This window comes from Myxine glutinosa, chromosome 6, assembly GCF_964187855.1.
Source record: "Myxine glutinosa chromosome 6, kmMyxGlut1.1, whole genome shotgun sequence".
NCBI classification, from domain to species: domain Eukaryota; kingdom Metazoa; phylum Chordata; class Myxini; order Myxiniformes; family Myxinidae; genus Myxine; species Myxine glutinosa.
The window spans coordinates 132311732-132327389 of NC_136266.1; the positions used below are offsets into that span (position 1 = coordinate 132311732).

Genomic DNA, 15658 nt, shown 5'->3' on the forward strand with positions numbered 1-15658 from the left:
TGAAGCTTGTGGAGCAGACCCGTGCCACATAACACTTTATCAAAGGCTTTTGAGATATCCAAGACAACTAATCGAGCTTCACCCTTGAGCTCCAATGCCCTGTTGAAATAATCCGTAATTAAAGATAGCAGATCATGGGTAGAGCGAGAATAGTGAAAGCCACACTAGTAGTCAGTGAGAAGTTCTACAAACAACTATTTGAACAGAACCACAACAAACAACTATTTGTTGTGGTTTGTGCAGACTGGCTGCAGGCAGAACACAGTATAACAACACTTAAAAGAAACGTTTCATTGTAGGGAAAAGTGAACAAGTCAAAATTTTTGACTCATCTTCAAGAACGTGGTTGCACTATTTTTACAAGCTTACAATCCTTACATTGAATATGGTGGGGGAACTGATGGGATAGTTCAGAGGGAGTATAATGAAGTTTCAGCTGTCTATTGTGGGTTCGATTCCTGCCCCAAAAATAAAATATCACCACAGTGCTTCGCAGGCAAGATGTTGGATCACTGAATATGTCTTATTATGATTTGGGGTGTGAAGCCAGCTGTCCCATATTCCCTGGTCATTTGAATTTCATGGTTTGGTGGTTCACCTCTAATATAGTCCAACTAGGTGTTTTGTCTTTCATCATTTGGTAATTCACTTCTCAAGGGTTCTCAACCTGATGCTTCGCCTCCCATGTGGTTTGACATATTGCTTTGCTTACCAGTTACCACAAGGTATAACTTGGTGTCCCTTGTTCATCTATTCATTACCCTTGCCCATGTTTATTAAATAATTCATGTAATTCTGCCACCACCGACATGTTCATATAATTCTGCCACCGAAGGTGGACGGAGGTTATGTTTTCACCCCTGTCTGCCGGTGAGCAGAATATATGAAAAAGTTATGTGGACGGATTCGGCCGAAACTTGGACAGGTTGAGAGTGGGACAAGGACAAATTGATTCGATTTTGGTGACAATCCGGAGCCAGATACTAGAATTTCCTAAGTGATTCTTCACCATTGAGAGATTATATAGGGACAAAAACGATAGACAGCACAATATCTCAAAAAGTTTTGGATGGATTCGGATGAAACTTGGTGGACAGGTTGGAGATGTGACAAGGACAAATTGATTCGATTTTGGTGAAGATCTGGAACATCCATGTTTTGTTTTTTTTGTAATCGTGAACTAATGCTCATGGTCTAGCTTGCATATAAAGTACATGTAGAACGAGCATGTCAGGAGCAATGAATGCACTTTTACATGAGTTACAAGAGCATTAGCATACAATACACAAATCCATATAGTACAAGGATTTGAATGTGGAATTCCAACATATTTTAGCTGTGGGTTTATATAGGAGCACCTAATAAGTTCTACTTGACCTTCTATACCCTGACCTTCTTTCTTGTGAATGGAGACACATACCTTGGTTTTGTTCCATCTCGGTTCCATCTCAGGAAAGTTCGAGACAGTTAAGTGGAAAACAGACAAAATATTTGGCCCAAGCCAAAGCAATTATGGATGTGGATTAAAATGAGCAATTTGGGGAAGAAAAAAAATGTCATTGAGGAAAATCCATTTGACAGGGAAAACGAAGTTGCAAATAAAATTGGTATTAGATATTCTAACGCAACAAATGTTCTTTCCTCAATAGCAGTCTTAATACAAATGAAGATCACATTCTCAAATTAAATGTCAAAGAAATTGACAAGTTTGTTCCTGCTACATGAAACTCCCTGTAACCCATTCCTGCAGAAAACTGATTTTTTTTTTTTTTTTTTGGAACACCAGCCGCATTTTCCATTCAATCATCATGTGACTTTATTTCAAAGTTCTCTATGGGTAGGCACTCCTATGTTGAGAGTTTCGTGTCAAGCCTCTGATGGTCAAACTGCCAAAATCTCGGCTCTCTGCTCACCTTCACTCCTTCATTCCTCTTTTCTCCCGCCTCTGGAACAAACTCCCACACTCCCTTCAATCCCACTCCTCCCTCCAGGTCTTTAAAACAGCTGTTCACCACCATCTCTTATCTTCCCCCAGTTTAGTGTCAATTTCAACAGCGTGAAGCCGAGCTAGGCCTCACACCTAGCTCGGCTTCACGCTGTTGAAACCAAAGCTTTCAGAATCATTGGAATCTCCCGCGATGAAGCTATCTCTGAGGGCCTTTCACTCACTCACCGCAGGCAGGTAGGTGGTCTTTCTGTCTTCTACCGACTCCTCTCCGGCCTTGCTCCCCCAGCTCTCTCTGTGCTCTGTCCCCCAAATATTCCTACAGGTCGCACAAGATCTGCCAGCAAGCCTCTGATGGTTAAACTGCCAAAATCTCGGCTCTCTGCTCACCTTCACTCTTTCATTCCTCTTTTCTCCCGTCTCTGGAACAAACTCCCACACTCCCTTCAATCCCACTCCTCCCTCCAGGTCTTTAAAACAGCTGTTCACCACCATCTCTTATCTTCCCCCATCCAAAACCTTGATCTTTTCTACCCCCACTAATTCACCCCAGATCCACCTTGTTTGTAATTCCAACTTCTTTCCTGGTAGTCCTGGCAGTGTCCATATGTTTTATGCCTCTCCCACCCCCTTTCCCATGCCTCCCCCCCAAAGCCCTCTTTCTCCCACAGATCTCTCGATGTCTCCATGTCTCTCGGTTCCTGCTCTCAAATGTTGTGTTTGTGTCCTTCCCCATCTTGTCTACCGCTCCCGATGCTTTTTGTTTTATGTGTCGGTTTGTCGGTTATGTGTCGGTTTGTCGGTTTGTCTTTCTGTGTGATAAATGTTCGCTCCTTCACGAGCCTCGATCTTGTATACAACAAAAAAAAAAAAAAAAAAAAATCGCTCTTGCGGTTGCAGAGAAAACTGGAAAAGCACTCGGTAGAGAGCATACCTCCACCATGCTGAACGGTTTACGCTTTATATCCCCCATTGATAGGCCGCATCCGAATTCGACATGACCGAAAAGCTAATCAGCTTGTTCTTGTCACTTACCCAGCTCCTCCAATACGTTTTGTCACAAGTCGTCCACAACTTTTTGAGATATTTTGTTCAGTTTGAGATATTTGAGGTCTGCGCATGCGCAAGATTGGAGGTCACGTCTCTTCAAAGCGGTCCATGCGCGCACGCTTTCGAAGTGAAGGAATTTTTCACAATTGTGTTTTTGTCGAAACTGTATCTTTCTTTCGGTGTGTGTACCTATTTGATGTGTCTTTATTAGGATTCTCGGTGTTGGTTTTTCATACCTGTGTACAGAATCGTCGGTTAGTTCGTGTCGCGTATTCTGAGGCCTAGCCGTGTCCGACCTTGGCTTGAGGCTTTGTTTTTGTCTCAGCGGTTCTTCGATTGCGCTGCAATTACGTTCGGTCTCTGCTTTTCCCGGTCTTTTCACCCCATACTTCCTTGTTTTAAAATCTCAACTCGAAAAAAAAAAACCAAAAAAATATTTCCTTCTCTGTTCTTATCCGTTTGTTCGTTCTTATTTGTTCGTTCGTTCTTCGACCACGTTGTTCGTGATGACGTGATCAAGTTGTTAAAAAATGTTTAAACTGTCCCCTGAAGAACTGTATTCTGTCATATACTATAACACCTTTTTCTTCTTCTTCTATAAAAGGATGCTTTCAGCTTGCTCACCAAATCTATTCATTCCAAAAAAAAATTCCATCTCTTACAGTGCCTCTTTCATACATTTCCTAAACTCTTCAGCACTCCACACATCCTTCAGCGTCCTCAAACGTATTTTTGACTTGAAAGTCTCAAGAAACTCATTTTGCAATAAATGTTCGTTTCCCATTAATCGTACACTTTTCAAAATCCAATCTCACCCCTCCCCTCCAAATCTTCCCCATCACCCCTTCCCTCCAAAACTTCCCCACCACCCCTTCCCTCCAAAACTTCCCCATCACCCCTTCCCTCCAAAACTTCCCCATCACCCCTCCCCTTCAAAACTTCCCCATCACACCTCCCCTCCAAATCTACCCCATTGCCCCTCCCCTCCAAATCTTCCCCATCACCCATCCCTTTCAAATCTTCCCCCTTGCCCCTCCCCTCCAAATCTTCCCCATCACCCCTTCCCTCCAAAACTTCCCCATCACCCCTCCCCTCCAAAACTTCCCCATCACCCCTCCCCTCTAAATCTACCCCTTTGCCCCTCCCCTCCAAATCATCCCCATCACCCATCTCTTTCAAATCTTCCCCCTTGCCCCTCCCCTCCAAATCATCCCCATCACCCATCCCTTTCAAATCTCCCCCCTTGCCCCTTCCCTCCTAAACTCCCCCCACACCCCTCCCCTCCAAGACTCTCCCTCGCTCCTCCCCTCCTAGACTCCCCTCTCACCCCTCCTCCTCAAAGCATCCTCCCCGCTTCTTCCCCCTTCCAACTTTCACCTTCATCTCCCTCAACCTTCTGCCTCACTCTTCCCCCTCCTCAAATAACACCTCACTGCGCCTCACCCAATCACCATCAAACCTTTTGTCTGCCCCATTCTTCCCTTTCTCCAAGCTATTCTGAAATCTCTGACACACCTTCAACAGCTCTCCTTACCTCTTCCTCCTCTTCCATATCCTACCCTACCGCTCCCCCCCACCCCTGTTCTGTATCCGATGCTCCCCCTTCCTCTTCTTTAACAGTATGGACCTCAACATCCGGGGCCTTCGCTCAAACTTGACTGATCTCTCCAGACAGGTTGCTTCTGACAAACCAGACGTGATCTGCTTAACAGAAACTTTCCTCCTACATGATGTCTCTGATTCCTTGGTATCTCTCCCAGGTTACTCCCTCCTCCAGTATGATAGACCTGAGCCTCGTCCTGGAGGTGGGGTTGCTATCTTTATAAAAAAAACTCTTCCTCACTCGCCCTGCACTGCCCTCTCTCCACCTCACCCCCAGGAATACCTTTGGCTACGGCTTCCCCTTTCGCTCCCACTTTTTGTTCATATGTGTGTTGTACCATCCACCAAACAGTGATGACTCCATCTACATCTCGCTGTCTGATAATATGGACCAACTTCTATCTACCCATCCCAACTCTCTCTTCCTCATATGTGGTGATTTCAATTGTCACCATGCCAGTTGGCTGGGTGTGGGTACCTCTCTCACCAGCCATGGCTCTTCAGCAAAGGACTTCTGTGACTCACTGGGACTGACACAATCTGTCAATTTCCCGACCCGGATCTCAGTCAACGGAGCATCTTCTCTTCTGGACTTGGTTATGACTAACTTCCCTGAAAATGTCTGCTGCTCTTCTTCTGCTCCAATCGGCTCAACTGATCATGTGCTTGTTAAAGTGGACATCTCTCTGACCATTCTCAGAGAGCCTCCTCAACGTCGACGAGTCTGGCATTTCACTCAGGCCAACTGGCACGGTCTTCAAGCAGCCATCAATCATCTGGACTGGTCTCCCATCTCTACTGCCTCTGACATCAACTCATCCTGGGAATTCTTCCAAAGTAAATTGCTCTCTCTCATGCACAGATTTATCCCGGCTCGTCTTCAGTTGTCATACCCTTCCTCCCATCCATGGTACACGGAAACTTGTGGTGAGGCTATTGCCCAGAAACAACTTGCTTTCGTCTCCTGGAAAGCAAATCCAATGGAAGGAAATCTCATTTCCTTTCACAAAGCCCGAAACAAGTGTGTGTCCACCCTCAGGAGAGCCAGGAAACAATATCTCTCCATTCTCAGGACCGAACTCTCTTATCTGTCTCCCTCTTCCAAATCCTGGTGGCATCTGGTCAAATCTGTTTCTGGTGTTTGTTCCCCCTCCATCTCCTCCCTCACCTCAAACGGCCACACGGCTGACTCCGCACGTGAAAAAGCTGAATGCCTCAACTCTGTGTTTGCCTCTAAATCTTGTGTCCCAAACCCATCCCTCTCTGTACCCAACGTACCCAGTCATACCCAGCTGCTCCTCGACTCTGTGTCCTTTCCTCCTGACAAGGTGGAAAAGTTTCTGTCAACCCTCGACTCTGATTCTGCAACTGAACCTGACGGCATCAGCCCACGGGTCCTAAAATCCTGTTCTTCCGCTCTTTCACTCCCTCTCTCTGTTCTCTTCACCTTCTCTTTTGCTAACGGTCATCTGCCGTCTGCTTGGAAATCTGCCAACATCACCGCTTTGCACAAAAAAGGTGCAAAAACAAATCCCAGCAACTACAGACCAATCAGCCTTATCCCAATTATCAGCAAAGTCATGGAATCCATCATTGCTTCAGATATGAAATCTTTCCTCTTCTCCAATGGCTTGATCTCTGATCATCAATTTGGTTTCAGACCTGGTCACTCTACTCTGGACATGCTGCTTCTGCTTTCTCAACAATGGATGGAGGTCCTCAATGCCAATAAGGAAATTAGAGCTGTCTCCCTTGACATATCACGTGCCTTCGATACGGTCTGGCACCCCGCTCTGCTCACCAAACTCTCCTCTTTTGGTATCCATGGAAAGCTGCACGCATGGCTGGCGGACTTCCTCTCTAGTCGTAGTCAACGTGTGGCCCTGAATGGGTTTCTCTCATCTCCTCTTCCTGTTCAGGCTGGAGTTCCCCAAGGCAGTGTTCTGGGCCATGTGCTTTTTCTGGTCTTCATCAATGATCTCTCTGACTCTCTTGAAAATCCCCTCTATCTCTTTGCTGATGACTCTACTCTCTGTCGCTCCATTCTTCATCCCGCAGATCGGCAGTCTGCAGCCTCCTCACTCTCTGCAGACCTGGACAAAATCACAGACTGGGCAAACAAGTGGAACATGTCTTTCGATCCTGACAAATCTCACACTCTTACGATGTCTCTCCGAAAAGACCGACTGGACAACCCTCCCATCCACTTTCTAAATAATCCTCTCCAAGAAGTTCTGTCACTCAAGATTTTGGGTCTCACTATCTGCCATGATCTTTCCTGGGAAAACCACATTTCAAATCTGGCCTCCAAAGCCAGTCGCCGACTGGGTATCCTCCGTCGTGCGAAGTCCTTCCTTGGCACACCTGAGCTCCTCACCACATGCAAGGCTTTCATCCGCAGCTAAATGGAATACTGCTCTCCCCTCTGGGCTGGTGCTCCTGCCTCACACCTAGCTCGTCTTCACGCTGTTGAAACCAAAGCATTCAGAATCATTGGAATCTCCCGCGATGAAGCTAACTCCAAGGGCCTCTCACTCACTCACCGCAGGCAGGTTGGTGGTCTTTCCGTCTTCTACCGACTCCTCTCTGGCCTTGCCCCCCCAGCTCTCTCTGGGCTCTGTCCTGCAAATATTCCTACAGGTCACACAAGATCTGCCTGCAACCCTCTTATGGTTAAACTGCCAAAATCAAGACTCTCTGCTCACCCTCACTCCTTCATTCCTCTTTTCTCCCACCTATGGAACAAACTCCCTCACTCTCTTCAATCCCACTCCACCCTCCAGGTCTTTAAAACAGCTGTTCACCACCACCTCTTATCTTCCCCCATCCAAAACCTTGATCTTTTCTACACCCGCTAATTTCACCCCAATTCCACTTTTTTGAAATACCAACTTCTGTCCTGGAAGTCCTTGGTGTCCTTGTGTTTTATACTTCTCCCACCCCCCCCCCCCCTTCCCACGCCTCCTCCCCCCAAGCCCTCTCCCTTCCACACATCTCCCTGCTCTCAAATGTTGTGTTTGTGTGCTTCCCCTTCTCTCCCCATCTTGTCTTCCGCTCCCTCTTTTTATATATTTTGTTTGTCTGGTTGATTTGTTTGTGAAGTAAATGTTAGCTCTTTCACGAGTCTCGGTTCAGTATACAAAAACATACAAACAAAAAAAAATCACAAACAGACAGACAGACAAAGAAACATACAGACAAACAAACAGCCAGGGGTGAAAACATAACCTCCATCCACCTTTTGCGGTGGAGGTAACGAATTTAAAAGCGATTAAAGGTGAAAAAGTGAGAGGAAGAAAAAAGTGAGGGCCTCGGCAGACATTCCCCAACATGGTCGAGGATGTTTGTGGATGCCTATTACCAGTGCAGATATTCAAGACACTGAACATATATCCAGGTTATTTCAGGGAAGGGTGGGGGATTTTTCTTGGATTAAAACTCAACATCAGGAACAAATCAAGGACCATAAAACTCAGGGGTGAGACAGCTTTATCAACTGAGCTGTCCTGGTGTTTCTGTGAAACATCACAAGATAAATTTTACTCAGGTCACGACGAGATGGCTATAAGACCAAGATTTCAAACTCACATTTTTTAACGTTTTCAATTGTCGAGCATAATGATGAAAGAAGTTTGGCACTGATCTTGTTCAGGTCTTCAAAGTTATCCGCCATATATACAAACTGATCTGAGGGCCAGCTGGCAGCCTCCTCCAGCTTTTGTTGTGGAGCATGAGCGATGCCGATTGCGTAAAGCATTACACCAGAAGCTTTCAAAACTTCAGCTGGTGGGACCATGTCATCTTGGGACACTCCATCCGTGATGAGGACAGCAACCTACATGAATGGTGAGGGAAACAGAGGGGAAAACTATAATTATATAATTAATGTAGTTATAAATGGCAAGGTGATACGTTTGACTAATTTGCATCTTTAAATTACTGGCTTATTTATGTTATGAACGTTAAGTGTAGGAAAGAGCTCAGCAGTTATAAAAATGTTACCAAAAGATATATGTCAGAATTTATAAAATGCACAGGTTTTTCATCTACACTTGAATATTTCTGATATATTATTCCTAACTTAAAGCATACTGTATCTACAACTAGATGGTATTCATAGAATACTTACCCTGCGCAGTCAACTTGTTGCGAGCCAACTCTTCTGTTTTTGAACATTTTTTTTCTTTGATTCAATATGGCTGCCAGACCTCGTGAACGATGACATAATAAATTTATATTCTCTAATATAATTGTTTGCATAGATCACGCTCAGTGATGGTGCATGAGCCATGTATCAAATTTCAAACTGATCAGACTAAGCGATGTCCCTGTCAAATTATGACATCATAATTATGGCACCAATGACGTGATCGTTAACAACACCTATTCCCCATATGGAGTTCTTTACAATGAGCCATGTTTCAATTTTTTCCATGCAGCGGTTTTGGACATATATACAGACTTGGCATTTAATATGGATTTTTTTTTTCTTGACTTGGGTTTACTTTCTGAACTCAGTATATAAATCTGGTGAGTTTCTTTTACCCTTCGGTGATGTCTTTGTTGAAAGAACCATGTCACTGATTGTCCTTCGCAGCAAGAAGTCAATAACAGGATTATATCACAGGTGGCATGACAAAATGTAAGGACAGGTACATTTGATGATTGGCTTCACAATCGGGTATATAAGGGTTGTTGCGTTCTGTATTCGTGCAAAACAACTGCTGCACGTCTACAAAAGTTATTGCCGCTTCCTCTGGAGATGGTCCGTCAACTTGACAATGCTGTTTGTCATGGAGTGGTGGCTTTACGAAATTCTGGCATGAAACAGCGTGCTATTGCTCGGCAGTATGTGTCCACAAGTGTGTGTCCACCCTCAGGAGAGCCAGGAAACAATATCTCTCCGTTCTCAAGACCGAACTCTCTTATCTGTCTCCCTCTTCCAAATCCTGGTGGCGTCTGGTCAAATCCGTTTCTGGTGTTTGTTCCCCCTCCATCCCCTCCCTTACCTCAAACGGCTACACAGCTGACTCCGCACGTGAAAAAGCTGAATGCCTCAACTCTGTGTTTGCCTCTAAATCTTGTGTCCCAAACCCATCCCTCTCTGTACCCACCATACCCAGTCGTACCCTGCTGCTTCTGGACTCCGTGTCCTTTCCTCCTGACAAGGTGGAAAAGTTTCTGTCAACCCTCGACTCTGATTCTGCAACTGGACCCGACGGCATCAGCCCACGGGTCCTAAAATCCTGCTCTGCTGCTCTATCTCACCCTCTCTCTGTTCTCTTCACCCTCTCTTTTGCTCAAGGTCAACTGCCATCTGCTTGGAAATCAGCCAACATCACCGCTTTGCACAAAAAAGGTGCAAAAACAGATCCTAGCAACTACAGACCAATCAGCCTTCTCCCAATTATCAGCAAAGTCATGGAATCCATCATTGCTTCTGATATGAAATCTTTCCTCTTCTCCAATGGCTTGATCTCTGATCATCAATTTGGTTTCAGACCAGGTCACTCTACTCTGGACATGCTGCTTCTGCTGTCTCAACAATGGATGGAGGTCCTCAATGCCAAACAGGAAATTAGAGCTGTCTCCCTCGACATATCACGTGCCTTCGACACGGTCTGGCACCCCGCTCTGCTCACCAAACTCTCCTCCTTTGGTATCCATGGAAATCTCCACGCATGGCTGGCGGACTTCCTCTCTAGTCGTCGTCAACGTGTGGCCCTGAATGGGTTTCTCTCATCTCCTCTTCCTGTTCAGGCTGGAGTTCCCCAAGGCAGTGTTCTCGGCCCCGTGCTTTTTCTGGTCTTCATCAATGATCTCTCTGACTCTCTCGAAAATCCTCTCTATCTCTTTGCTGATGACTCCACTCTCTGCCGCTCCATTCCTCTTCCCTCAGATCGGCAGTCTGCTGCCTCCTCGCTCTCTGAAGACCTGGACAAAATCACAGACTGGTCAAACAAGTGGAACATGTCTTTCAATCCTGACAAATCTCACACTCTTACTATGTCTCTCCGAAAAGATCGACTGGACAACCCTCCCATCTACTTTCTCAACAATCCTCTCCAAGAAGTTCTGTCGCTCAAGATTTTGGGTCTCACTATCTGCCATGATCTTTCTTGGGAAAACCACATTTCCAAGCTGGCCTCCAAAGCCAGTCGCCGACTGGGCATCCTCCGTCGTGCGAAGTCCTTCCTCGGCACACCTGAGCTCCTCACCACATACAAGGCTTTCATCCGCAGCTCAATGGAATACTGTTCTCCCCTATGGGCCGGTGCTCCTGCCTCACACCTAGCTCGGCTTCACGTTGTTGAAACCAAAGCTTTCAGAATTATTGGAATCTCCCGCGATGAAGCTATCTCTGAGGGCCTTTCACTCACTCACCGCAGGCAGGTAGGTGGTCTTTCTGTCTTCTACCGACTCCTCTCCGGCCTTGCACCCCCAGCTCTCTCTGTGCTCTGTCCCCCAAATATTCCTACAGGTCGCACAAGATCTGCCAGCAACCCTCTGATGGTTAAACTGCCGAAATCTCGGCTCTCCGCTCACCTTCACTCTTTCATTCCTCTTTTCTCCCGCCTCTGGAACAAACTCCCTCACTCCCTTCAATCCCACTCCTCCCTCCAGGTCTTTAAAACAGCTGTTCACCACCATCTCTTATCTTCCCCCATCCAAAACCTTGATCTTTTCTACCCCCGCTAATTCACCCCAGATCCACCTTGTTTGAAATTCCAACTTCTTTCCTGGAAGTCCTGGCAGTGTCCATATGTATTATACCTCTCCCACTGCCCCCTTCCCACGCCCCCCCCCCCCCCCAAAGCCCTCACCCTCTCTCAGATCTCTCGATGTCTCCATGTCTCTCGGTCCCTGCTCTCAAATGTTGTGTTTGTGTCCTTCCCCCTCTCTCCCCATCTTGTCTACCGCTCCCTATGTTATGTTTTATGTGTCGGTTTGTCTTTCTGTGTGATTAATGTTCGCTCTTTCACGAGCCTCGATCTTGTATACAAACAAACAAACAAAAAAAAAAAAAAAAAAAAAGAAAAGTATGGCATCACTCAAGGTCAGGTGTCAAAGATCCTGAAACGAAATGCTCAGAGGGCTGTCCCTACTCCAATACCGAGGCCAGGACGTCCACGCAGAACCACAAGGAGAGATGATCGCCAGCTGCACCGGTTAGTCTGCAATGGCCATACCAAGTCAGCTAATCGGCTTAGGGCTGAGTGGCAGCAACTGACAAATGTGCCTGTATCCAGAAGGCTCGTCAACAAACGACTGGTTCAAGCAGGCTATCGTGCCAGGCGTCCCCTGAGAAAGCCACGCCTGTCCAGACAACACAGCCAGCGCCGATTGCAGTGGGCCAGAGAGCAACGTCAATGGCAGCCAGGACACTAGAATCACGTGACCTTCAGTGACAAGTCTAGATTTCTGGTCTATCGTCAAGATGGCCGCGTCCGAGTGTGCAGACAAGTGCATGAAGCCCACAACGAAGATTGTATAGTGCCAAGAGTCCAAGCTGGAGGTGTTGGGGTGACCGTTTGGGCTGCTTTTCATGCAGGGGGCAAAACTGACCTGGTTGTTCTGAATGGAAACCTGAACCAGTTCAAGTACAGGGTCATTCTGGAAGAAACATTGCTTCCATTTGCTCGTGCAGCCTTTCGAGGAAACTTTGTCTTCCAAGATGACAATGCACGGCCTCATCGTGCTCGCATGATCCAACACTTTCTTGCTGACCGTGGTGTAGAGCATATGGAGTGGCCTGCCATGTCCCCGGATATGAATCCGATAGAGAACTTGTGGGCAGAATTAACAAGTCAAATCGACAACTTGGACCAGCAGCCCACCTCTGTGCGTGAATTCCAGCAGGCTATTGTAACTGCATGGCAAGCGATTCCTGTCCAAACCTTGGCAAATCTCGTGAACAGCATGCCTCGACATGTACGTGTTCTCCTGAATGCTCGTGGGGGTTACACGAAGTACTGAACTGTAATTTTACTGTCCGTAATCCCAGTCATAATTTAGCTTTAGCTTTTGTTGAAATTTTTTTTGGCTAATGTGCAAAATAAAGAGATACTTCTGGAAAACGTACAGAAGTTTAACACAGTACTGTCCGTGAATTGAGTTTGATATCAGTTTGCATCACTTTCAAGGATCAATTTATTTGCTTCGAAATGTCAAATGTGGTTTTTGTTTCTTTTAAAGGTCACATTTACAAAATCTAGAATAATTTCAACATAATTCCAATGAACTTTTGGTTCTAGGTCATCTTGAAAAGTAAGTTCACCCCCACAAAAAAAATATTCCATATAAATGCCAAGTCTGTAGGTGCAACATTTTTCGGTTTTTCCAAGATGGCGCCTGTATCACATGACTTATGACGTCATGATTATCATTAAAATATTCTTCAGGAGGAGGCGTTCCCTTTGGTGAAAATGTTGTGCCCATCAGACCAACAGTTGCTGAGAAAAAAAATTCACAATGATCGGATAAGTGTTGTACTTGTCGAATTATGACGTCATAACGAAGGCACCGATGACATCAGCATTAACATATCTTATTCCCCAAGGGGAATACTTTACAATGAGCCATGTATCAATTTTTTCCATTGAGCGGTTTGGGAGATATGGAGGTGTAATGTTTTTCCAAGATGGCGTCCGTACCACGTGACCTAATACGTCATAATCATGAATAAAAAAATTATACAGGCGGAGGCGCTTCTATGGTAAAGTTTCGTGTCAATCGGACCAACGGTTGCCGAGAAAATGATTTTTTTTTAATGCAGACACGTACGGCACACAGCACACCGACGCACAAGAATGCTTAACCCTGATTTTCGCTTCGCGAGCACAGGGTAATAAATGGAAGAGTTGTGTGTGCGCCATGCTTTTTGTGGTGTTCTACTGGAGCTTTCTGATGTCGATTTTGATACACCAAAAATGAACGTCATGATCTCCTGAGTTGATTCGGCTAATTAACTACAAAGAATTAACTTCAACAGAAAGTTGAAGCTCAACCGAAGGTGGACCTTGCAACATGACAATGACCCTAAACATACCAGTAAATCCACCAAGGAATGGCTGAAAAGAAAGAAATGGAGGGTTCTGGAATGGCCAAGTCAAAGCCCGGATCTAAATCCCATCGAGATGTTGTGGGGGGATTTGAACGAGCTGTGCATGCAAGAAACCTCTCAAACATCGCACAGCTGAAATAATTCTGCATGGAGGAGTGGGAAAAAATTTCTCCCAGTCGATGTCAGAGACTGAAAGAAAGTTATAAGAAACGCCTACTTGAGGTTGTTTCTGCCAAAGGGGCAATACCACCTATTAGAGCCAAGTGTGTACTTACTTTTTCCACTTGCGAAATTTGCTTTTATGTTTATTTAAATTATACAATGGACTACAAAATGTAAATGTTTCATGATATTTGTTGTATTATATCACCTTTATCTGTCAATATTGTTGAAATGAAGATCAAATAGCTGTATGTTGAAATATGTTGAAAAAGTCAAAACTTTACATGGGGTGTACTCACTTTTTCACGTGACTGTAGATTACTTATCAAATTAATTCCCTACAAGAAGTTATCAAAAATAGCCAAACTCCAAATAAAGAAGGGAGGAAAATGGGAAAAAAAAAATATAAGTTTGAAGGCAAACGAATGGTGTTCTGTAAAAAAAACTTGCTGAGATTTGCCATAAAAGAAGAAATTGGAAGCATTGCTATATACAAACAAGAGGTTAGGACTGTCTTCCTGGATATATATATATTGAACATTAAACATTCTGACATCGTCCACTGCTTGCCAAACCCACTGTTTCCGCTGAAGGCTGAAGCACAAGGACTGTTGTTCACATATAGCAGTGTAACGTGCATTCTTACAAAGATTATGGAGCAAATATTAATCACACCACACAAGGCGGCATATGCAAAGACATTGCCTCAACATAACAAAAAAGCCAATGGTTCAGACATAAAATAATTCAACAACATATTGATCACAATAATAAATCTTATGCAACCCAAAGAAGGACCTGGAAGAAACACAGGAATACCAAAGATGACGTAAAGAGAATAAAGGAAAAAAAAATTCACATGAGTGCAACAGTCCCAAATTGCAGAGAAAAGAAAAGAACAAACCCTACCGAGGAAAGCCTTCACCTGGCAGTGGACTGAAATAGGCAAGTCATGTTATTGTGAATATAACAGCTCCAAAGTTATTGTGAATATAACAGCTCAAAAGTTATTGTGAATATAACAGCTCCAAAGTTATTGTGAATATAACAGCTCAAAAGTTATTGTGAATATAACAGCTCCAAAGTTATTGTGAATATAACAGCTCAAAAGTTATTGTGAATATAACAGCTCAAAAGTTATTGTGAATATAACAGCTCCAAAGTTATTGTGAATATAACAGCTCAAAAGTTATTGTGAATATAACAGCTCCAAAGTTATTGTGAATATAACAGCTCAAAAGTTATTGTGAATATAACAGCTCAAAAGTTATTGAGAATATAATATCTCCAAAGTTATTGTGAATATAACAGCTCCAAAGTTATTGTGAATATAACAGCCCAAAAGTTATTGTGAATATAACAGCTCAAAAGTTATTGTGAATATAACAGCTCCAAAGTTATTGTGAATATAACAGCTCCAAAGTTATTGTGAATATAACAGCCCCAAAGTTATTGTGAATATAACAGCTCAAAAGTTATTGTGAATATAACAGCTCAAAAGTTATTGTGAATATAACAGCTCCAAAGTTATTGTGAATATAACATCTCCAAAGTTATTGAGAATATAATATCTCCAAAGTTATTGTGAATATAACAGCTCCAAAGTTATTGTGAATATAACAGCTCCAAAAGTTATTGTGAATATAACAGCTCAAAAGTTATTGTGAATATAACAGCTCCAAAGTTATTGTGAATATAACAGCTCAAAAGTTATTGTGAATATAACAGCTCAAAAGTTATTGTGAATATAACAGCTCCAAAGTTATTGTGAATATAACAGCTCCAAAGTTATTGTGAATATAACAGCTCAAAAGTTATTGTGAATATAACAGCTC

General features: G+C 44.1%; 1 protein-coding gene across 1 annotated transcript in view; it reads right to left on the reverse strand.

Annotated features, from left to right (window-relative positions):
- Window positions 1–15658, reverse strand: part of LOC137429452 (uncharacterized) — a 397376-nt gene that overhangs the window by 268889 nt on the left and 112829 nt on the right. The window contains 1 exon segment of the mRNA XM_078781072.1: window positions 8186–8432. Within this exon segment, the coding sequence (XP_078637198.1) occupies window positions 8186–8432 (247 nt within the window).